This window comes from Myotis lucifugus, unplaced genomic scaffold (assembly GCF_000147115.1).
Source record: "Myotis lucifugus unplaced genomic scaffold, Myoluc2.0 scaffold_337, whole genome shotgun sequence".
Classification (NCBI taxonomy): Eukaryota; Metazoa; Chordata; class Mammalia; order Chiroptera; family Vespertilionidae; genus Myotis; species Myotis lucifugus.
Window position 1 is genome coordinate 1,029,795 of NW_005871385.1, and position 24,916 is coordinate 1,054,710.

Sequence of the window (24,916 nt, forward strand, 5' to 3'; positions counted from 1 at the left end):
AAAGAGGAAAAAAGTGCTTCAGACTTAAAAGACATCTCTCTTACTATGACAGTGCTTACATTTAAGTTCTTGCCTTTATCAGGAAGGAATTGGATATTTTTAGACTTCAGCTAAATGAGAAGGGGAGAGGTATATCACTGAGTTCACATGTAGGGACAATGGGGAGGTATGGAGAACATCTGTAATATTCTCAACAATAAAGATAAAATTTAAAAAGGCATAGATACGTTCACTGATTTTCAAATTATGTTCTACAAACACTATAATCCCATGATCTGTTTCTACTTTGTTTTAAGTTATGAATTTTGCTATCTATAATAGTAATTATTTTGATGCCATTGCAATAGGAACATAAGGCAATATTAAAGTTATGAGCAAATAAGTAAAACCAACTCATAGAAGCAAAAATAGTTTGAGCTGGAAAGAATCATAAATCAGAATTTCTTGGGAAACAGTGGACCCATGACTTCCCTGCTCTAGTCTGAGAGAAAATGAGTTTGGACATAGATGTCCAGGCCTAACCAAGCCAGATTTCCTTATGAGAATAAGAAATGAAGACATTGTCATGTATGTAAGGACTTTAAAATTTTTTCTACCTGTAAATTCTCTTTTATAGAAATATTATTTTGAAATAATTGTAGATTCACATGCAATTGGAGACAAAAATACAGAGAGCTCTCATATGTCCTTCACCTAGTTGCCCCATGGATAACATCTTGTATGACCTTAGGGCAGTATCACAACCAGGAAATTAGCATTGGTACAATCCACTGAAGTTTTTCAGATTTCACCAGCTTTATATGCACTCATTTGTATGTGTTGGGGGGAGGGGGGAATATGTATGCATATAGTTTTAATTTTATACATATGTAGATTTATGTAACTACCATAGTCAACTGAGAACAGTTCCTTCACCACAATCTATCATGCTACCCTTTTACTAGTATGTATAGCCACAGCTCTCTCCAATCCTTTCTATAACTACCATTCTGTTTTCCATCTCTATAATTTTGACATTTCAAGAATGCCTTATAACTGAATTCATATGTAACCTCTGAGACTGGCTTTTTTCACTCAGCACAATACCCTTGAGATCCACCAAGTTATTGTGTGTATCAATAGACCGCCCTTTTTGATTGCTGAGTGATATTTCATGGTATGGGTATACCACAGTTCAGTCATTAACTCCCTGAAGAACATGTGGGTTTTCTCTAGTTTTTGACTGTCACAAATAAAACCTCTGTGAACATTTGCATACATGTTTTTGCATAAGCATTTGTTTTCATTTCTCTGGTATAAATGCTGAATGCAATTGCTGTGTCATATGGTAAGCACATGTTTGGGTTTGTAAGAAACCATCATCCTCTTTTCCAGAGTGGCTGTACCATCTGACATTCCCACCGGCTATGTATGAATGATCTAGGTTCTTTTCATCCTCACCAGCATTTGCTGTTGTTACTACAATTTTTATTTTAGCCATTCTAATAGGGCTATATTTAAGTCTTTTGTTTAAAAATTACTTGAGTATATACTCTAGCAAAGCCAAAGGTAAACCCAGTAAAAGAAGCAGTTTGGGGATATAGGAAGAGTGGTGACAATGGAGCAGAAAAACTTACACTTAAGTCTAGTGGCTGATCATATGTTTATGGGATTTAATGCAATTGCTAGGGATTCCTAAGGAGGAGAGGCCTACGGTACTGGACTTCACCGTGTGTTTCTAATGATAAGCATTTTTATGAGACTTTAAAGGCTTCATCTAACTCTATTCTATGGCCATTGATATTTCTACATTATATTGTAATTACTTGGGTGTATGTTTATTGTTTGCCTATTAAAACCTGTTCTCTGGGAGCCTAGAAACTGTGGGACATTATTTTCCTACCCTTCACATCATTTAATAGGATAGCAGTTTGTCTCGGTGTTAGTCTTTTGATGAAGCATAAGGGATAACAAGAGCAAACGTTTTTTTTTTTTTTAATGTGAACCTTACCTAATTGACAAGCATAAGAGCAGACTTTGGTAATAGCCTACCCATGGTTTGGTTTGAAATAGAACCGGAGTAAATCATCATATCAATGTTGTGAATTTGTGGATAATCAGTTGAAGTAAATTCATATTGCTCATTTGGCGAGTGTCTGTTAATGGCCAGTAAATTAGTCAATTGCAACTGTGTTGACCTCTTCATCTACTCAGCTATTTATTTAGGTGGTGACTGGTGTCCCCATTTAAGGCTGTCTGTACAACACAGCTGCTCATCCGTCCTGGCAAGAGGCTGATGTTTGTCCAGGCTTTTTGCCAGCTGCTGCAGTTCAGCTCTCATGCGGGAGGTGATGGAAAGGGACAAGATGATCAGGACCAGGGACTTTAGAGTAGCTACAAAAATCAAAATACTCGTCTGTGTGATGTTCAGGTCATCTTTCTACTCAGTAAGAGGTACCTCCATTTGAGCCCAACTAGTAATGCTCAATATTTCAAAATGAGCTTTCCTGTTTTTGGTGGAGGGAGGGTTCCTTCTTAGATATAACTTACAGATACCAAAATAGCTTAGCATTTAAAACACATCATAAACTACGTATCTAAAATACTCAATACACGATTTCATGTAAGAACACATTTCCAAGGCTCAGTTCATCCACAGGGCAATGAGTTAATGAAATCTTGCAACCTACTTCAGGGAAGGAAGGAGAGAGGAACATGGTGCCAAGTAGCTGAGGAACACAAAGTAAAGTTAGTGATCCAAACATTTAATTTTAAACGTTTAATGAAAAACATAATCAAGCACATTGACACTTGCCAACTGTTACCAACATGTGTGCACATGAAATCCTATTAACCTTAAAGCAAAACTTCTTTCTGAGAAATGTGATGGTTACAGTGCAGTCTATTGTTTTTAAATCTTAGAGAGAGACCAGGGCCTAGAGGTGTGCCTTTGAATGCTGTGGGAGTGGCTTTTGAGAATTCTCATTAACTACAGAAACTGGAGGGTTATCAAGCCACTAGTTGTTTTTTAAACCCTCACTTTAAACCATATGGAGCATTACAACAAACCCTACGAAAGAATGGAAATGGGAGACTGAAAAATCTTCCTCAATCCTAAGAAGCAAACTTGTTTTTTTCTTCCTAAGAGAAATAATACCTAGAGATCAGAGAACTCAATGTATTTCCTGAGGTGGTGTGTCTAGCTAGCGTTCATTTTAAGTAATTTATGATGTGGAAATATAAATGTTAGCTAAAGTCTTTTGGCTTATGAAATAGAAGTGATGCTATAGCTAGTATATTAGGGTTTCCTGCCTTAGTGTTAAAAGCAGCTATATGTCTTTCATTTTGGAGATGACCCTAAGTCTGGAGGTAAGGTCAGTGTAGGTCAAATGGGAGGAATCACAAAGTATCGGAGGGGAGGTGGCAAAAGGAAGGAAATGTCCCCTGGGTCATATCCTCTTCCCTATTAGGAATCCTGGGAAAGCAGAGAGGAGAGCGATCGCAGGAAGGTGAAGTGGCCGTTGGGGGCGTGATGGCAGCAACCTGGCTTTGAAGATGTGTCTGGAAAGCTTCTTAGGTTGGCCAGTGTGGATCCAGTAGCCAGTGTCAGACAGTCAGATGACCGTGTGAAATAGAGCAGGGTTGTAAATACTCCAGCCAAAGGGGATAGAGGTGGCAAGCTCTAGCAACTTATAAGATAGAGTGGAGGCTCCACAGATTAGGAGAAACGTCTGGAATCTGGTGAGGGACTTAAGGAGTACTTGAGAGTTTCTGGGGTCCGGGAAAATGTTACAAAGATTAGAAAATGATTCAGAAATATGTCTTGTGGTATGTTACTCAGTTTGTTGTGCACCTTCTCAATGCAATCTTATCTTTAATTTAGGCAACTGGAGACACTTTTAAAGGGGCTTGATTTTATTCATTCAACATCCAGTGCACATTTACTGAGTATCCATGGTGTTGTAGGAATGGCACCTGCTCGACTTCCTTGTGAAAGGCAAGGTAATTCCTTGGCCACACACTGGTTCTAGTTATTTCCAAAAAGATCAGCACATACTGGCTTTTGAAAGGCTTTGGCTCATGTATATGATTCTTCATCCTGGTCAATACCATTCAACACTTTTTATATATACCCTCTTCCCCTGCAAGAGAATGTCCCTTTGATGTCATCAACGTTCTTTCTTCCAAGGCATCTCTAAGTTTGGCATTTTGATCCAGCAAGTATAACTCTTCTCACCTTTGCCCTTAGAAATTTTGCACTTCTATACAGTGAGGTGGAAAATTTCCATGAGAGAATTTCTGCCTCCCTATAAGAGTGAAATGGCCCCAAACAATCTGTTATTAATGAATTTCTACATTAAATTTTGACTTTTCATTAGAAAAAATACATCTGTGTATTTTTCTACATGTATACTTCAGAAAAATATTTTTAAAAGATATATAGCCCACTGGACATATCAGTCGTCCATAGCTACCAGGGATGTTTATTTAAAATATCCTCATCCAGCTTGAATGTGAGCCTGGCTGGAGTCCGCATCTCATTAACTTCATTTCTCCAGGAAGAACTCATTTGTAAGCCTCGCCCACATGCAGCCAGCCCCAGCTGTTCCAAAGACAAAAAATTCTAGATCCCAATTCAACATTTGCTTCCCTTTCACCAGCACTTGGAAATCCGTGTTCAGATTATGATGGACATTCTTTGGAGGTGGAGGTTCGCCATCCTGTGATACTGCCCTTTCAGAAAGAGCTACCCAACTTTTTTCTAGATTATTAGCAATTTGAGGGGGAAAATGTCAGCCACCTAATTTTCAAAGAACAGAGAAATCAGTGATTCCAGATTACAGATTGACCTCCTCTGTCCTCAGATATGCAGAGAAGATAGATTTTTAAATTTTTTCACCACTAATCTTGTTCACTAAAATCTACTTCCCCAAACTTAAACTTACTAGTCATAATATTTCAGTATTTTCTGATGTAAACAGTTACCTCTTACTTTATAGTGTCCTTATTCAAATTTGAACTCTCTCTCAGGGCTTGTGTAAATTATCCCTGTTTTATTGTTCCATATTTTCAGGCAAACACCATTGGAAATGTAGGATCTCTATCACATGTTGACAACACCGGAGACAAGAACACTGCCCCTCCACTTATGATACTCTATTTCCACCTAAAACCACCACCCTCGTGCTGTGTGGGATGTGGCATTGAGCCAACCTCTTATACTTTAATTTTGACCATATATATGTTACTATTTTAAAAGTAAATTATAATACCTCCAGACCTCAAAGAATTCATTTCTAGTGATACCTTACACAACCCAGGTTTTCCATCACTGCTTAAAACTCCCACTACAGATAGATACTTGCTGTTCTTCTCTTTTCTTTAATATATTTTATTGATTTTTTTTACAGAGAGGAAGGGAGAGGGATAGAGAGTTAGAAACATCGATGAGAGAGAAACATCGATCAGCTGCCTCCTGCACACCTCCCACCGGGGATGTGCCCGAAACCAAGGTACATGCCCTTGATCAGAATCGAACCTGGGACCCTTGAGTCCGCAGGCCGATGCTCTATCCACTGAGCCAAACTGATTAGGGCCTTGCTGTCCTTCTTAAATGGTAAATTGTTCAACATCAATGGTGACTTTCCCACACCTAAGATTTGTCCTGCCCTGGGGAACCTTTAATGACCTCAGAGCATGGATTGGCTGGACTTCTCTGGCTTCAAACCACCACAGGAATCTTATTTGACAAATCCTGCCTTACCTGCCTACTGAATTAATTCTGTCATTCAACAAATAGTTTTCAGTTCTTCCTGTGCATAAGGCTCTATGCTAAGTCCATGGCAGGTACAAAAAATGGGAGGATATGGTCCTTGCCTTTAAGAAGCTTAGAGTTTAAAGTCTAAGTTCAAACCATCAAAGTCTTATTTATCATGGACAGATTCTCCCACTCTCTTCTTTTTCTATGTCCATTAGGGCAAAGTGGAGAGGTGAGGAGGGGTATTTACCCAGAGAGGCAGTTCTTCCGAGGGGGTGGACTGTGATGAGGATTCAGGAATTTCATCTCATACGTTGAAGGAGATGTGGAAACTTGAACTAAGTGTGGCCTCTGAGTCTCACTGGGCAGCTGGCCAGCCCCTGTACTCTCAGCTGTTAAGCCACAAATCATTCATGATGAAGCCAACTAGAAGATATATAATGTAATGGGAAAATCTTGGCATTTTAATATAAAATATTACTTTTAAATGTGTTTACAAAATAATTTATTAAGACAACTTTAGTAGAAACAAAGTGTCTATAGAGAAAAATCCAAAACTCATCCAATATAGAAGCTGATAAAATATATCTATATATATACCTACTCATATAGAATCTTTTGAACTGATAGATGGCTATTTCTAATACCTATAAGGTATACCTCTATTACTTCAAGCTTTTTAAATGAGCAAAACCAGTGTTGGTACAGGTCAATCCAGCACAGCCCAAAATTCAGAATCACTACATTATGCCGAAACCGGTTTGGCTCAGTGGATAGAGTGTCGGCCTGCGGACTGAAGGGTCCCGGGTTTGATTCCGGTCAAGGGCATGTACCTGGGTTGCGGGCACATCCCCAGTAGGAGATGTGCAGGAGGCAGCTGATCGATGTTTCTCTCTCATCGATGTTTCTAACTCTCTATCTCTCTCCCTTCCTCTCTGTAAAAAATCAATAAAATATATTTAAAAATAAAAATAAAACAAAATCACTACATTAGACACAGTGAAAAACACAATATTGCCATAACTAGGCTAAGGATTGAATATTTATTTCAGTCTGCTTTACCAGCTAAAATTGTATGGCTTGTCACAGCCTGTTTTTTCTCTTCATTATATTAGCAAAGAACACTCTGAACTTTCTTGAGGAAATTGAGTTTTAAAAGCAGCATTCAGCATTAACTCACTTCCCATACAAGGAATTCTAGAGTCGTAATCCAAGGGGGCTTGCTTTGGGAGGAATTCTTGGGAGGAATCCTTGGATTCATGTCTCCCTGAAACAATGTGTCCAGGGCTGTCTAAATTCTGGAGGATGCTATTTTGAATTGTCTTCTATTGTTTAATTAACACATATGTTTTGCCAGTCACTCACTCTTAGTTCAGGGACTGGACTGTAGGCCAATTGGAAAATTACTCAGGGCCCTTGATACATGCTCCTGTCAGCTCCACATTTGTTAACTTGGTTATTCTTTAGAGCTTCTATCAGAGAAGGATCAGGTGAGATCAGTATAGGACAGAGCAAGTTTTCTGCTTTAACCACTTCAGCTAAGAACCCAAATTATTTTTATTTTTATCTGTATTGTCTCTACCCCATCAGCAGAAGAGACGGTGGTAAATTAATAGTAAATCGGTATACTAGTATAAATGCATTTTATTTAAGCATTTCAAAGCAGTGTGTTCAATTTTATTTTTGAAAAGGTCAAATATATACAAAAGTGGACAGAATATTACCATGAACCCCCATGTGCACTGTACCCAGCTTCAACAATTTTGAACTCATGGCCAATCTTGTTTCATCCCACTGTCCTCCTCCCCATAGAATTTGAAGCAATCCCAGGTATCACATCATTTTACCCATATATTTTTTTAAATTTTGTTTTATTGCTTAAAGCATTACAGAGAGTATTACATATGTCTCCTTTTTTTTCCCCTTGACCTTCCCCCAGCCTCCCCTACCCCCCAGTGTCATGTGTCCATTGGTTATGCTTATATGCATGCATACAAGTCCTTCGGTTGATCTCTTACCCCCCACCCCCACCCCAACCCTCTCTGGCCTTCCTGCTGTAGTTTGACAGTCTGTTTGATGTTGCTCTGCCTCTGTATCTATTTTTGTTCAAGAGTTTATAATGGTCTCTATTATCCATGAATGAGTGAGATCATGTGGCCTTTTTCCTTCATTGACTGGCTTATTTCACTTAGCATAATGCTCTCCAGTTCCATCCATGCTGTTGCAAATGGTAAGAATTCCGTCTTTTTTACAGCAGCATAGTGTTCCATTGTGTAGATGTACCACAGTTTTCTAATCCATTCATCTGCTGATGGGCACTTAGGCTGTTTCCACATCTTTGTTATGGTAAATTGTGCTCCTATGAACATAGGGATGCATATATCCTTTCTGATTGGTGTTTCTGGTTTCTTGGGATATATTCCTAGAAGTGGGATCACTGGGTCAAATGGGAGTTCCATTTCCAGCTTTTTGAGGGAACTCCATACTGTCTTCCATAGTGGCTGCACCAGTCTGCATTCCCACCAGCAGTGCAGAAGGGTTCCTTTTTCTCCCCATCCTCTCCAGCACTTGTCGTTTGTTGATTTGTTGATGATAGCCATTCTGACAGGTGTGAGATGGTACCTCATTGTTGTTTTGATTTGCATCTCTCAGATGACTAGTGACTTTGAGCATGTTTTCATATGTCTCTTGGCTTTCTGAATGTCCTCTTTTGAAAAGCGTCTATTTAGATCCTTTGCCCATTTTTTGATTGGATTGTTTATCTTCCTTTTGTTAAGTTGTATGAGTTCCCTATAAATGTTGGAGATTAAACCCTTATCGGTGATAACGTTGGCAAATATGTTCTCCCATGCAGTGGGCTTTCTTATTGTTTTGTTGATGGTTTCTTTTGCTGTGCAGAAGCTTTTTATTTTGATGTAGTCCCATTTGTTTATTTTCTCTTTAGTTTCCATTGCCCTAGGAGCGGTATTGGTGAAGAAATTGCTTCGGCATATGTCTGAGATTTCGCTGCCCGTGGATTCCTCTAGTATTTTTATAGTTTCCTGTCTTATGTTTAAGTCCTTTATCCATTTTGAGTTTATTTTTGTGTGTGGTGTAAGTTAGTGGTCTAGTTTCATATTTTTGCATGTATCTGTCCAATTTTTCCAACACCATTTATTGAAGAGACTGTCTTGACTCCATTATATGTTCTTGCCTCCTTTGTCAAATATTAATTGAGCATGTTGATTCGGGTCGATTTCTGGGTTCTCTATTCTATTCCATTGATCTATATGTCTGTTCTTGTGCCATTACCAGGCAGTTTTGAGAACAGTGGCTTTGTAATACAGCTTGATATCTGGTATTGAGATCCCATCTACTCTGTTCTTCTTTCTCAGGATCGCTGCAGCTATTTGGGGTCTTTTTTTATTCCAGATGAATTTTTGGAGAGTTCTTTCTAGGTCTGTGAAATATGCCGTTGGTATTTTATATTTTTTTTAGTAAAAATTCCTAGAAAATAAGGATTCCTAGAAAAAAAATGACTTTTTTCCTTTAGATCAGGATTTAAATAGGGCCTACTTGTTAAGCCCCTCTTACCCCTCCATAACTTATTTTTTCATTGTGAGAGTATATGTTGAAGAAATTGGTTTGTTTATCCCATAGTCTGTATTTTGCTAATTATCTCCCCATGGTTTCCTTTAACATGTTCCTCTCTCCTGTTCTTCCTGTAGATTGATTGTTGGAGCTAGATGTTTGATCAAATTTAGGTTTGACGACTTCTATTTGGTCTTGTCTCTTCCCATCAGGAGGCACATAATGTCAGAATGCCTTTCTGTGATTTTAGATTCATTAATTCATTAGGGTTGTAAAATGGTGAAGCTTTCATTTTATCATACATTAGCTAGGATGCTCAAAGGATTTCTAAACAAGAGAGTGCCTGGCACATAGTAGGTACTCAATGCAATATTTATTGAATGAATTAGTTTCCTTAAGAACCGCTGTGCCATGGGAAGTTACTGCATGCCTTTGATAGAAACCTTGCTTGCCTGCAATCCAATGAATAAAGCATCTCTTTCTGTCCTAGAATCACCATCCTTCTCCATCTTGCAAAGAGCATCACTTACAAATTACTTGAGTTGCATTTTCTTTGTCACTCTGAATATCTTTTGGTGCTGGGTACCAATTTTTAAATGTGGCTGTTTTTTGAAGTTCTTTTAGACTTACTTGATGATTATCTTTTCTCAGTCTCATGCCAACTTAACTTTGCATTCCTTACATATTGGAAAAAGCCAAGAAACAGAAAGCCAAGGAGGCCCTGAGATGTGTTTCAGAACAGAGCCTCCTTAGGGCCAGCACCAAGCACCCTCTAACCTCGTAGATGGTTAAAGGTCTTTGCAGTTGACCCAGCCTGTGACGCACACTCCTTGCAAAGGCTTCCTGAAAAGAAGGCAATATTTTTACAGACTCTGAGCTCAGCCTAGTTTGTAGCAAAACAAGCTTGCCTTTTATCTACCATTTAGTGTGCCTATAAAACAGTAAATTAAAAGAGTCTCTGTAAATCATAGCTTGATTTTTGCCCTTGACACAGTGTGTATAAATATTCTTTGGTATGGGTAGGTTTAAAAACACTGTAGACAATTAGCTTTATTTTCCTAACAATGTAGAGCACGTAATCACAGTAATCACAACATCATGAAGCAGGAGATAAGATTCTCATATTTAAGACATAGATGCAGTGCTATACATTCTTGCTGCTGAATACTTTGGTATTTACTTGTTCACATGAAAAGCAATGTAACAGATATACGTTTCTGTTATGTTCTCAATGCACAGCAAGGAGCACATAGTAAAACACCCTTTGGTGAGAGGAGCACTCTTGTGTACATGATTGGAAAAATACAGTTACAACCTGAGGTCAAATTGTATTCCATAGAGGAGCACTGATAATGTGCTTGGGTTTTCAGAGGGAAGACATGTTCCCAACATTTTGTTGAGATCATGAGTCTAATTTTCATGTATTTAAGTGTTAAGATAGGCTTTGAAGACCCAGTAAAATTTTAAAATATAGTAGCAACCTTCCAGAAGAAACAGCATGAGCAAAAACATCAGGGCTTCCATCTTCAGGGCACATTTAGGGGTAATTAAGGGATGCCAGTTTGACTCGCCCAGAAAGTGGCTCTAGGCAGGTGTTAAATAAACAGAAGCTGTCTGGAGCCGTAGGAGAGAGGACCTTCAATGTCAAGTTGAGGCGTTGGCACCAAGCAATGAGGAGAGAGTAAAAGCTTTGAGTAAGGGTGTCATGGGACCTGGTCGAGCCAGGGTGTCAGGAATGGATCAGAAAGGGGAAAATAGGAAGCTGAAATCATTAATGAGGAGGAACATTTTTTTTTTTTTGTTTTGTTTTTTTTTTTTTTTTAATATTTTTTTATTTTTCGCTTAAAGTATTACAAAGGGTATTACATAAGTGTCCTTTTTTTCCCCCCCACCCTTGACACACCCCTACCCGAGGAGGAACATTTTAATGATAGAAGCTGCAAGATTGGGCAACCTAATGAAAGGAAAAGGAGACGTGGAGTCAAATCCACATTAGAATGGTTTCAAGTAAAAGAGAGAAGTGAAGAAAAAGCTTTGGGGAAAATAAGAGCGTAGGGTTCCAGCAAGACAGTGTACATAAGTTTAGAAATGTCCAGAGGCCATTAGAAAAAGATAGGGCTTGGCCTGGCCAGTGTGGCTCAGTGGTTGAGTGTCGCCCTATGAACCAGGAGGCCATGGTTCTATTCCCAGTCAGGGCACATGCCCTGTTGAAGGCTCGATCCCCAGTGTGGAAGCGTGCAGGAGGCAGCCGATCAATGATTCTCATCATTGATGTTTCTACCTCTCTCTCTATCTCCCTCTCTGAAATCAATAAATATATATTTTTAAAAAGAAATCTATAGGACTGAAGCTTAGGAGTGAGTTCAGAATAAATATGACATTTTAGGAATTGTCTATAGAGAGATGATAGTTGGAATCTCCCTCTAAATCAGTGATTCCCATAGTGGGCGCTACCGCCCCCTGGTGGGCGCTGCAGCGATCCAGGGGGGGCGGTGATGGCCACAGGTGCATTTGTTTTAACTTTTTTTGTATTACCTTTCTATTCTGAGTTCAATAAATAGTTTCATAATTTCAAACTTCAATGTTTCTAATTTACACCTTTCTTTACTATATTTTACGAAAAAGGTAGAAACATTAATACATATATCTTTCTGTTTAATTGCTATTAAAATTTTAAAAAAATTAATTTCCAGGGGGCGCTGAGTAATATTTTTTCTGGAAAGGGGGCGGTAGGCCAAATAAGTTTGGGAACCACTGCTCTAAATACTCTCAAATCTATCCATTTCTCCATTGACCTTCCTGCTGCCCCCTCATTCAAGTGTCATATCCTCTCACCTGCACTATTGAAATAGTCCCCAGTCAAAAGCAGGATCCCCTTGTGTGGGGTTTCTTCACAGTGCCCTGATTTTTTCCTCCTAGGCCTTATTCTAATATGTAACTCAGGCCTGTGTAATTTTGAGGATGGTATAGTTATCTGTTTTGCTTACCCCTAAGATCCAGCAACTTCCATGGTGCTGGGCACAGACAAGACACGACACTCAAATTTTTTTTCCAACAAAAGAGTAAGTGAATATCAGTACTGAAGAGTAGAGAAAGAAAAGAGTTGAAGGGAGAACTCTGGTGAACCTTCCTTAAGCCACAGAAGGAAAAGAGTGGGAAAGACAAGTAGGCAAAGAACCAAGGAAAGCAAGACACAGCTGAGGTTGAGTGGAGATTCTAGAAGGAGTGTCAGCCATGGTTGATTCTGCAGGGCGGGGGTAGGGGGAGGAGGAGCAGGACAATAAGAACAGCTAACATTTATTGGATGCTTTCTGTATGCCAGCAACTGTCTTAAGACTTGATGTGGATTAATTCAGTCTTCACACTCAGTCTGTGAGATAGGTATCCCTATTCTCTCTATTGCCCCAATCAGTAACGAGACCCAAAGAGGTTATATACTTTACTCAAGGACCAAGTGGAGGAGATAAGTCAAACCCAGCCAACTGGCCCCAGAGCATGGAGTCTTCACCACCATGCGGCCATTCCAGCTCCGTTTAGCAGCAGGACAAGTAACAGTGTCAGCGTGAAGGAGTATGGCAGAGAAGGCAGAAAAGAAGGACCAGCTGCTCTTTATGACCTTCAGCCCTGAGAAGAGGAGAGCAGTGTCTATCATTCTGCATTAGAACATCTACATTAAGTCTCCGAATTTACAGGAACTGTATGAGACTAGAGCATTCCTGATGCATCACTGGCCATGAGAGCGTGGAGAATATGCTTTTATTTCAGGAACAGATTTCTTTGATCACAGCTTCAGGATATTGTACCAGCTGCCTTGACATCATTGACTTTTCTTTTTACTACATTCCAGGGTTATTATTGACTTAAAAGAGTCCTTGAGAAAGAGACAAAAATCTGGCTTTGACAATAAAAAGCATTATGGCATCCAGCTTGCTTTCAGCTTTGCATACGTCTATAGACCCTTTCTGCTTTCATTTTTTTACAGCTGAGGAAATAGGATCTTGCCCAAGCTAGATGGAAAAGCACCTGTATTTGCATTGCAACCTGTGTTTTGCATAACAAATGCACAGATAGGCAGACATTCTGGAAAAAAACATGTGTGAGTGACAGACTAGACTGATTGATTGGTGGCTGTCATGTTGCAGAATGCTGCATACTCTCAAAGCTCACAATGTTGAGATTTTGGAAGATTTGTGGATTCCTTTAATTAAAGAACTGGAAGGATATGAATAACAGAACTACTTCATTTCTAATTGATGCAGATCTGCAATGCTCGTCCCTAAAATCTGTACCCAGAATTTTTCATTGCAGACGTTTTAAAATCTGATTTAAAATATATGTACAGTTATCTTTTTCTTCTTTAACTTTTTTTAGGGATGGTGACTTTGCCTCACCAAATTCTAATTATCATGTCCTTTCCATAGAATGGGATTGAAATTGATCATTTTTAAGGTTTTTCACTCTGAAAGTTAGGAGCCTGACAATGCGGCACTGTTCAAGGATGCTGACAATCCAATTTAGGAGTAGAGAGAAAATGAATCTCTTTTACAAATTTATTTGTTGCTTTTTCTTAATCTCTCAGGATCATATCAATGCAGAAAAAGCATTTGACAAATTTAACACCTTTTTTTAAAATAAAAACTCTCAGTAAAGTGGGAATAAAGGTATCATACCTTAACATAATAAAAGCCTTACATGACAAACCTATAGCCAACATCATACTCAATGGGAAAATACTAAAACCATTTCCCCTAAGAACAGGAACAAGACAGGGATGCCCACTTTTGCCCATCCTGTTCGAAATAGTATTAGAAGTGCTAGCCATTGCAATCAGACAAGAAGAAGAAATAAAGGTATCCAAATTGGAAAAGAAGTAGTAAAACTGTCATTATTCACAGATGACATGATATTGTACCTAGAAAATCCTAAAGACTCCATTAAAATGGAGACTGTTCCCTTAGATCACAAGGCCATCATTTTATAGCCTCTTCACCAGAATTGCTGTGTTGTCAGCTGACCTTTTCCCATTGAATATCCAAGTTATACTATTGGGCACCCACCAACCCAAAGCTTTTAAAGGAATCAGGATTCACCAAAAGGGTACTGGTAAGCAGCTAGAAATGCAGTCATGTCTTTGTTGGATTTTTAGGAATTTTTTATTTCAGAAGTATAATTCCAGGGGTGTGTATTTCAACCTAATATCTATAATCTCTCACGCTAGCGTGAGCAATGAGTCACCATGACCTATAATTATGATGATAATAGCTAGCAGTTAATTGAGCTCTTTCTTTGTGCCAGGAATTTTTCTAGGCACTTCACCTGCATTGCCATATTTAATTTCCACAAGCACCCCATGCAGTAGGTAATATCATTGTCACCATTTACAGGGGAAGAAACCGAGACACAGGGAGGTGCTATGACCCCTGCCAACGGTCACAGAGTCCATGCTCTTTATCCTGCATGTCCTTATCCAATGGTGTAAGAAGGGACCACTAGCACTGATAATGTGGTATGAAAATTGGCATCTGCAGGTGGTGATCCCTGTGCAGGTTTATGGAGCTCCTGAGTGGACACAATCCCCAAGCTGTCCATTCAGTCTGGCTAATAAAAGGCCTGAGATCCCTTTGCACTTGTTTCTGTCTGAAGTAAGCATCCAGTCTCTATTCGTGTTTTAAGAAGCTGGGTTCTTGGCAACCCTGATTCAGAGCTGCCCTGTCTTCTTCCTTGGCTCCGTGCTACTCTGTGGAGGGGTGAGGCACTCAAACCAATCAGGGGAGCTGATGCCATCGTGTTGAGTCCATGGGGAAAGCTGTTCCTATCACCCTTCCTTCCCCTTCCAATTTGGAGCGTTAGGGAAGCTGCATCCTCATTGCTATCAGGCACTCTCTTGGCTCTTGGGTTAGAACGTTTCACCGCCTAAACCTCGCAGGTAATAAGATTCTCCTCTCGGCTCTTGTCTGCCGCCTTTCTGAAAGTTCCCAACTTAGCATCCAAGAGATGAAGGGTGAACACTAGGGAGTAGTTGATACTCCTTTGCAGCCCACTTTCCGTTTTCCTCATTGACAGCAAAGATGTATGGCCCAGAGATAACCCATGTTTCCAGGCCACAGGTGCTCTGTTCACAGAACCTGCTCTCAAATGGTCCATGAAGTGTGGGTGTGGTGAAGGCGCACAGGTATGCAGATGCTCAGGCCTGACCCCCTTTATAGTATCATAAATGGCTGATCAAAAAGTAGTTGGGCCGAGGGAAAATGAGAAGCATAGGAAATTCTGGATATTCAACTGCTGGTTAAACAAGTACCTATAGACTCTGCGCCTCAAAGGCATTTCCTAACTAAGTGACAAATTACCAGGTATGTTCCGAGTCAGCTGTGCCGCCATTCAGGATGGTCCTACTTTCTGGGCTGTTTTGAGCAGCTTTGTGTGTGAAATGCCAGGTATTAAGAAATCTATTGTTCCCTGGCTGGTGTTGCTCAGTGGTTAGAGTGCCAGTTTTAGTACCATAGGGTCTTGGGTCCAATTCCGGGTCAAGGGCACGTGCCTGGCTTGCCAGTTCATTCCCAACCCGGTCAGGGCATGTGTGGGAGGCAACCAATTGATGTCTCTCTCTTACATAGATGTTTCTCTCTCTCCCCTCTCCCCTTTCCATTCTCTCTAAAAATCAATGGAAAAAATATCCTCGGATGAGCATTAACAACAACAAAAAAAATCTGTTGTGGAGGAGAATCATGTACAAACTAATAGAAAAATAATTTTATCAGAGAGGAAAATACCCCATTTTCAGGGGCTCCTCTTAAACAATCTTCATCATTGAAGACGGGTCAAAGCCTCACCTACACTTGAAAGCCCTGTTGGCTTCCTCTTATCTTGACCTTGTTTCCCATCGCTTTCCTGTCAGAACATCACTATCTCGCTGGCTGCATCCAACTACTTTTAATTCCTGCTCTTCCCCACTGTTTGCCAAGTGGATAATTAAGCAGTAAGTCATGTTCTTTGTTGAGATCATCATTTTTAAAAAGACGTGCTACAGAACCAAATGGCAACTTTGAAAGGCAAGCTTTGACGAGACCACTGTACTCTCGCAAGATTAAGATGTTGAGAGCAGAATCCAGACAAAAATATTCCGGCTGAGTCTTCATGCTGAGGAGGGTACAATATGTAGAGACCATTGGTTTTTGGTTTCTCTGCCCTAGTGCTTAAGAGTATGGATGCTGGAATTGACTTCTGGGTTCGAGTCCAGCCAATGCCACTTACGAGCTGTGTGGCATTGAACAAATTACTTGATCTCTGTGTCTTCCATTTTTTCACGTGTGAAATAGAAGAATAGTATGTAGCTCAAAGAGTTGTGAGGATTGAGCCCAAGTAAACCATTTAGGACCTGGCACATGGAAATTGTTCAATAAATACCATTAGAGTAACATATGTGGAACATTAGGAAAAGATGTGCTTACTTTAGATTTGCATAAAAATACTATCTTGGAGCCATTATGATAATCCTTACTGCAAAAGACCTAATAATGCCTCAAATGTTTTTATTTTGATTTTTCCTCTATCAGCCACCCTCCTGGGAGGGGGAGAACGCAGGTGCCTGTGTCTGTATAGCTAGAGCTCTCTGGTTCTGTGTAGATGAGACTTACAAGCCATTGGAGTTGACCGGCCTCCTGGTTCTTTTCCTTATCCAGGTGCTGGAAAGCTTCAAGATCATGGACTATAGCCTTTTGCTGGGAATCCACATCTTAGACCATTGCCTCAAAGAGAAAGAAGAGGACACGGCACAAAATGCGCCTGATGCGAAGCGGCCTGGGATGCAGAAGGTCCTCTACTCCACAGCAATGGAATCCATCCAGGGCCCAGGGAAATCTGGGGACGGGATCATCACAGAGAACCCGGACACGTACGTGCAGCCACCCGCCCACAGACCCTCTTGGTTGGGGCAGCCCACATCACTGAGTGACGAAATGCAATCATGTTACTTTCATGGTGGCTCTTGGGGAATAGATTCCTACTTGATGTTGAAATGAACTAAGCCAGGTTTCAGTTCCTTTTTTGTTTGTTGGTTTGTTTCCAGTGAAGATACTTTAATGGAGGGGCTCATAACAGAAGTGTGGGTGAGGTGAAGGGACGCAGCAATAGCTAGTCAGGGCTCAAAACTAGTACCACCCCAAGGCACAGGGGCAACGGGAGGAGCCCCACGGGAGAATGGGTGCCGGAGTGAACTGTGGCTGTGGGACGCAGCCATTGCTGGAACCCTGGACTGAAACATGGAGGGAACAGAGAAGAAATATCTGGGTCTCTCTCCTCTCAAACTCTGCTCTTTTTTAAAAAATTAATTTTTACATTCAGTATTATTATGTATTAGTTTCAGGTGTACAGCATAGTGGTTAGACAGTCATATACTTTACAAAATGTTCCCCTTGATATTTCCAATGCCCGCCTAAGCCAGGCTTCATTTCTGTTCTTCTGTGGATGACGGGATGGGTAGCCATTCTTTGAGTTATCATTCTTTCACACACATGGTTTTCCCCCCAATGGCTCTATTTTTTAATGAGGGCTGAAAATGTTTTTACCCCCATTTACTACATATTCCAAACACCCATCATATTTTGAATTTAAATAAACATGTATCTAAGCAAATACATGATTGGAATTATGTCCCCAATTAAGAGCTTCTTATCTGCATAAGAGGATTCTGTTGTTCTAGACCTCTCCCCTGGCAGATGTGGTCCGTCGCCACTGCCAGATGTGATAGTAACTTTGGGATTAGTTAGCTTATTGTATAAAGTGAATACCGACTAACAGAAATACTTACAACCAAAGAAAATTATTGAAATGGTTGACTGTATCACATGCGTGTACCAGCTGAGCAAGGAGACTGAAAGAAAGAAATCATTTTCCTTGGTTATAAGTGGCTGCCTTCTCGGATTTTTCAACAATAACTAAACCACAAGCATATTTCACTTTCATAAAGGAAGTTCATACATATTAAACGGTAAAAAAATCCTTGCTTGCAAATCTATCTAAATGTCAATCAAGTTATTTATTTTCCATCAGTGTAGTGAAATATTACAGTCCTTAAAATATACATTACTTGCCCAGCTGGTGTGGCTCTGTGGTTAAAAGTCATCCCATGCACCAAGAGGTCACCAGCTCAATTCCCGGCCAGGGCACATGCCCAGGTTGCAGGCTGAGTCCTCTGTAGGGGATGTGCAAGAGGCAACCAATTGATGGTTCTCATTGATGTTTCTATCTCTCTCTCTCTCCTTCACCCTTTCTCTCTCTCTAAAACCAATAAAAGCATATTTTAAATATATTTTTATTGATTTCAGAGAGGTTATCTTTGCATCCTGGGAATGGATTCCTTATACACTTTTTCTTTGTGCTTTTCTATATTTTATTTTAAAATCTCATAGTGAACATATAAAAGTGTTGCATTTTTAAAAAGCAATATTTTAAAATACTTTAAAATTCTTGCTCATGGCTTTAAAATAGGAATACTTTTAAAACTGTACTCTTTCTACCCAGTTCTCCAGAGCTGATAGCTTGGGTGTCACTCTGATCTGTGGGAACTACATCACGCTGGATTCCAAGGAAAACTTTAACTGAGACCAGGAACAAAATGATGAAGGGAGAGAGAGTCCAGAATTCCTAAAGAGTGTCCATTTTTATTTATATTTATTAGAAATGACTTTTAACTTCCTATTCTCATATTACAAAATATTTTCTCTTTCGCTTTATCAACAGAATGGGAGGGATTCCAGCTAAAAGCCATAGGGGAGAAAAACTACTTTTATTTATGGGCATTATTGACATTCTGCAATCATATAGGTAAGAAATTGGGGGGAGTCTTTTATAATAAAAAAAAATACATCAACAAAAGATTCTGAAAATTCACCAAGTGGGAGGGGTTTTACATTCTCATTTTCTTTTTCTGCCTGTTTACACTTAGGCTAATGAAGAAGTTAGAACATTCCTGGAAAGCTCTTGTTTATGACGGGGTGAGTGGCTTTCGTGTTCCTTATTAAACTGTATATTCTGATTTCTCGGAGACTTCAGAGTTTATCTGGAAAGCTGTGTCACTAGACTTGGAGAGGAAACAAGTGTCTTTACAAACTCAGAATCAGACTCAGCTTGTTCAGATCTAAGAACGAAGACAACATAACTTGGAACAGCTATCCAAATAGAGGCCATCCAGCCTGGTAGCTACACAAAGGCCAGGAAAGCCAAATGATCTTGTTTCTGTATGAAATCTGAAGAAATTATGAGTAAATGGAGACTTCTCATAGGCACTGGGAAGACCAGTAGGACAGTTGGAATTTCTCACAAGACCAAGCTACAAAACGGGTTTGAACCTGACCTTGATGGTAGGCAGCCCTGGATTTGAACCCTGCATTCACCACTTGACTAGCCATGTGACCCAGACACATTGCTTGTTATTTGGCCTCTCTTAGTCTGATTTCTCACCTCTCCCAGGGCAAAGTCATAGTACCTTGTACCTGCCTCATAGGACGAATGTGAGGATTTAATAAATAATGAACCTAACACATAAGGGCATGGGAAGTGAAGGCTTTTCCGTTGTTACGGATTTATACATGACTAAAGCTCACTGAGAAGAGAATGTCTTTTCAACCCAGAATTGGTAGAACAAGAAAATAGTTATCAAGAAGCAGCCCCCCCACCTCCCTCCCTCCCTCCCTTCCTGCCTCCCTCCCTCCTTCCATCTCCCTCTCTCCCCCTCCCTCTCCCTATCTTTCCCCCCTCCTTCCCTCCCTATTCCCTGCCACCCCCACCCCTGCGCACATGGGTGTTCCTATCTGATGTTAGACTTGAACTTCCTGCCGCTGACAGAACATTCACTGGTCTCAGCCTCCCTCAATTAATAACTTAAAGTGACAATTCCAAAGAATACATGGGTCCCAGATTTGCTCACAAAATTGTAAAAGATGTTAGCAGATGCTTTCCTTTGAAAAGGGATAAATTATAGACGCTGTTCTTCTCCTCGCACACGTATTTTCTCCGTTCTGAGGAAGCCTGGTAATAACCTTTCAGCGGGAAATCTGCATTTTGTCCACAGGCCGTGGAATGACGTCAGTGGGAATGCACTTGTAAACAACAGGTTCACAAGTCTGTTTCTAAGAATTAAAGTGAGGCTTATTATTCAGACCAAAGATTCCTTCTTTAAGTTTTTCCCTTTCAGCTGAGAAAAGTAGGGACTCCATAATGCCTCGAGCATGGAAGGGAGAGAGAGAACACTCCCTCTAGTACTCCCTTCTGTTTTCCAAGACAACGTTAATTCCTGTTACCAGCTGAGATTGCTGATCGGAATGGCCTGGTCCTCTATTGGTCAGATGCTTCTAAGAGACCCCTACCTTTGTCTAGTTAAAACGCATCTTCTTTTTTTTGTTTTTTGTTTTTTTTTTTGGTGTTGATTTTTTTAAAGACATTCTGTGTTGATTATATATTTGTGAAATTATAAGCAATAATTAAGATGTATGTCTGTTAACAAACGTGCCTCTTATTTAAACAACTGGAGGCCCGATGCACAGAATTCATGCAAGAGCCTTCCTTCCCCTGTCTGCTGGCACTGGCTTCCCTCTGGCACCTGGGACCTGGGCTTCCCTCCGGCCACCAGCAGGCACCGGGACCCAGGCTTCCCTCACAGCCCCGGCTTCGTCCCAAAGGTTGTCTGGAAGGACATCCGGAAGGATGTCCGGTCTAATTAGCATATTACGCTTTTATTATTATAGATGTTTCTTCATACCAAAGAGAACCAAAGTCCAACTTCTCTTAAAAGGCAAGGCTGGGTCTTAATCACCTTGCTCCCTAAGATGTTTCTCAGTTACTGTACTCGTGGGGAATATGTGTCCACTTCAGACAGGAGCTGCCAGGATCCTGGGGGGAGAGCATGTCCAACCAGTGGGATGTTTCCCACCACATTGACAGCATCCCCGATCGTCTACAGGACCCTTATCACTGGCTAAAGAGGGCTGTTCTAGCCAATGTCCTTCATAACAGGCTGGTTACAGAATGACCTCATGCCTCACATTAACACCCTGTTCTACAGACGAAGAAACAGACACGCTGAGACACTCTGTTCCCAGGGTCACAAAAGCTTGTGAAGTTAGGACTCACACCAGCACCAGGTCTCCGGGCCTTTGGTCCAACGTGTGTTTTCTCTTCCCGACCCACTGCAGACACTTGGTTGAATCTAAACACATTTTTAGAAGTTTTCTTAGCAGAATACACAATCCTAGAATCAAAATGGAGCATTAAATAAGCAAATATACTATTTCTAGAATATATCTCTTGGATAGTAAATGATTACTGAATAAACATACAGGATTAACTTCCTACATCAATCTCCTTTCCTGGATTTGTAAGATTTGTATTAAAATGCCCCTTCTATCTTAAAGACTCCTACCAAGCATGAGCAAATTGGGTCAACAATTTAATGCAATTCAATTCTACCTAATTAGTAGATAATTCAGTGTTACGGCAGTTGTCAGCCGTGTCTCCTAGGCAGCTTCCCAGTGTCAATATGCCTTCTTACTGGGAAATGAAACCAGCACACTTTTTTCTTTTTTGCCTAGATATCACTCTTACATTAGGGTTGTTTTGCTTGTTTCCATCCCCACATTTTGTTCTGACTAAAAGTGTTCCTCTTCCTTCCAGATGACTTGAGGCACTGGCTGCCTGTCTGTAGAAAAGAATTTAAAAGCCCCTCAGGGCACACAATGGAATAAGGATCCGTTTGGGTTTATAAAGCAGAGCCTTTTTGCTGTCTCCCACCTGCCCCTCTTAGTACTTTATTTCATCATGAGAATCTGGAATCTTTGCTCAGATTGTGATCCTCCTCCCGCAGCCCAACTCCTGGGCCCCGTGGGACCCAGGCACTGCTCTTTCTGGCTCTCCACACCCACACCTTCTGGTTCAGGGCCTTGGCCCACAGAGAGCCAGTGCATAGATCTTTCTTCGAGCTTGAAATGAACTGTCTGAGAGGTAAACTGTGCTACCTGATTTGTCTTTTCAGGACACTGTTTCCGTTCACAGACCGAGCTTTTATGCAGACAGATTTCTGAAGTTTATGAATTCCCGAGTTTTCAAGAAAATTCAAGGTAAGATTCTTAATGATTTTTTTTTTTACTTTTAGCACTTACATGCTGACTTCAGTATGTGTATCTTTGCACAATTTTTATTGGAAGAGTTAATTTACTTTCCAGAAGCAGTAATCGATAATTATATTAAGTGTCACAGTCAGGTACTTATTGATGTCATAATCATTAAAGTCCTATTTTGTAATGGAAAAGTTTGGAAACTACCTAAATGTTTAACCCTATAATATGTTGGTTAACTAAATATATTATTATATAATTGAGTAATAGAATAACATGCAACAAATAAAAATGGTACATTAAAGGTACACTTAGTTCTTATAGATTTATTCACACATACTTATTGGTCTGCCCACCTACATGTACAACAAAATTCTAATGGAATATATAAAAATGTTAACAGTGAATATTCTCATAAAATATTCTTCAGGATAGTCACAAAACAATTTCAATAAATTTAAAGACTGAAATTATACAAAAAATCTTTTTAAATCTATTTTAATTATAGTTAACACTAGAGGCCTGGTGCACAAAAATTTGTCCACTCAGGAGGGGGTCCCTCAGCCCGGCCTGTGCCCTTTCACAGTCTGGGTCCCCTCGGGGGATGTCCACCTGCTGGCTTAGGCCCGCTCCCTGGGGGATCGAGCCTAAGCTGGCAGTCAGACATCCCTCTGGCAGCCCGGGAGCCCTTGGGGGATGTCCACTTGCCAGCAGGGAGCAGGCCTAAGCTGCAGTCGGACATCCTTAGCACTGCTGAGGAGGCGGGAAAGTCTCCCACCACCACCACTGTGCTGGCAGCTGGCAGCCTAGCTTGTGGCTGAGCAGAGCTTCCCCCTGTGGGAGCGCACTGACCACCAGGGGGAAGCTCCTGCATTGAGCATCTTCTGCCCCCTGGTGATCAGTGTGTGTCATAGTGACCAGTCATTCCCAGTCGTTCTGCTGTTAGGGTCAATTTACATATTACCCTTTTATTATATAGGATAGAGGCCTGGTGCACGGGTGGGGGCTGGCTGGTTTGCCCTGGTCCACCTCTGTGACTTATTTCTGGAAGTTTGCACTTCTTAATCCTCTTCTCTCTTTTTCTAATCACAATGGAATGAATGAATGAGCAAAAACTGGAAAATTTACAAATATGTGAAAATTTAATAACACACTCTTAAACTACCAATAAGTGAAAGAAGAAAGCACAGGGAAATTTTTTAAAATTTAGAGGTGAATTTTGTGATAAGAATATATATGTAATAAAATAAAATTGCAATACATTAACATTATATGGCATGCCATCATCTATTTAACTCTCTTTCATTATTGGACATTTAAATTGTTTCTCCTTTTTGTTTCTAATTAATATTTTATGAACATCATTTTAGAAAAATTTTGTGTCCAAAGTAATTATTATTTTTTAAGGATACATTTTAAGAAGGAGGATTAGGGGGTTTAAAATGCACATAACTGCAGAGATAGATTATATCACTGTAGGCTTCCAAAGCAATCTGAACCCTTCTAGCCCTTAGCCAGAATTATTCTTTGTAACTTATGCTATGCTGATAAGTAAAAAATGTTATCTGGTTGTTTTATTTTGTGTTTCTTAAGTACTGGTCAAGTTCAGTCATTATTCATGTTTATTAGCCATATGCCATTCCCTTGAGAATTGAGCTTTGTGATAATTTGCTCATTTATATTAGATGTTTATTTTTTCAAATGATTTCTATGAATTCTACATATTAAAGATACCATTCCTTTTTTAGCCTTTTTTTAGTCTTAAGAAAAACTTTTGTTTCACATTTGATTCTCTCCATGGAATCTTAAAATTGGTCTCAAATTTAGACCAATTAAATTTTCTAAGGTTTTTGTTTTGTTGGCTTTGTTTGCCTCAGAGGAGCTGTAAGATAGTGCTTACTCGGCCTGCAGGTCTGGTTGACTACCAACTAGTGGTCACATTTTTAAGGACGATTTTCCGCCTTCCTTTACCCTTTGGGAGGCTGGGAAAGCATGACTTTCCGTGGCTGGTAGGTTATGGAGCGTGTGGCCCCTGGTGTCCCAGCTTTAGTGAGTTTCCGCCACGAGTCCCCATCTTGGGAGGTTTGCTTTCTTACTGGTATAGAAATCAATGCTACAATCCGTGGCACCTCTCTCTCCATCCTTCCCCTGGTCTTCCTTCAGGTCTCAGTTTAGATGGTGCTTCTGCCATGGAATTTACCATACTCTGCTATGAAAGCTGCTTTTCTGTTTCCCCACTAGACTGTGAATTGCTTAAAAGTGTGACTGTGTCTGGTGCTCTCATAGATACATCTATATTCCCAGCACCGGGCACATTTCCTGACACACTGTAGGCACTCAATCATTATTTGATTAATAATCAGACAAATGAATGGACTTTTCATCTACTACCAGCATTTCAAGCAGTAGTAATTTAATTAGTAAGACTGACAAGTGAAAGTACAACTTCAGGATGTTTTATCAACTGTGATTAATTTAAAGCCCTTAATGCCTAAAGGCATAC

General features: G+C 40.2%; 1 protein-coding gene across 5 annotated transcripts in view; it reads left to right on the top strand.

Moving 5' to 3' along the window:
- The window catches only part of PIP5K1B (phosphatidylinositol-4-phosphate 5-kinase type 1 beta), a 201,609-nt gene that overhangs the window by 102,080 nt on the left and 74,613 nt on the right, over positions 1–24,916 (top strand). For 4 of the 5 annotated variants that reach the window (XM_023764578.1, XM_014466422.2, XM_023764579.1 and 1 more), the window contains 4 exons: positions 16,987–17,198; positions 19,046–19,129; positions 19,251–19,299; positions 22,332–22,416. In XM_023764578.1, the coding sequence (XP_023620346.1) occupies positions 16,987–17,198; positions 19,046–19,129; positions 19,251–19,299; positions 22,332–22,416 (430 nt within the window). The remainder of the gene's footprint in view (positions 1–16,986; positions 17,199–19,045; positions 19,130–19,250; positions 19,300–22,331; positions 22,417–24,916) is intronic. The other variant, XM_023764577.1, reaches the window with a different exon arrangement.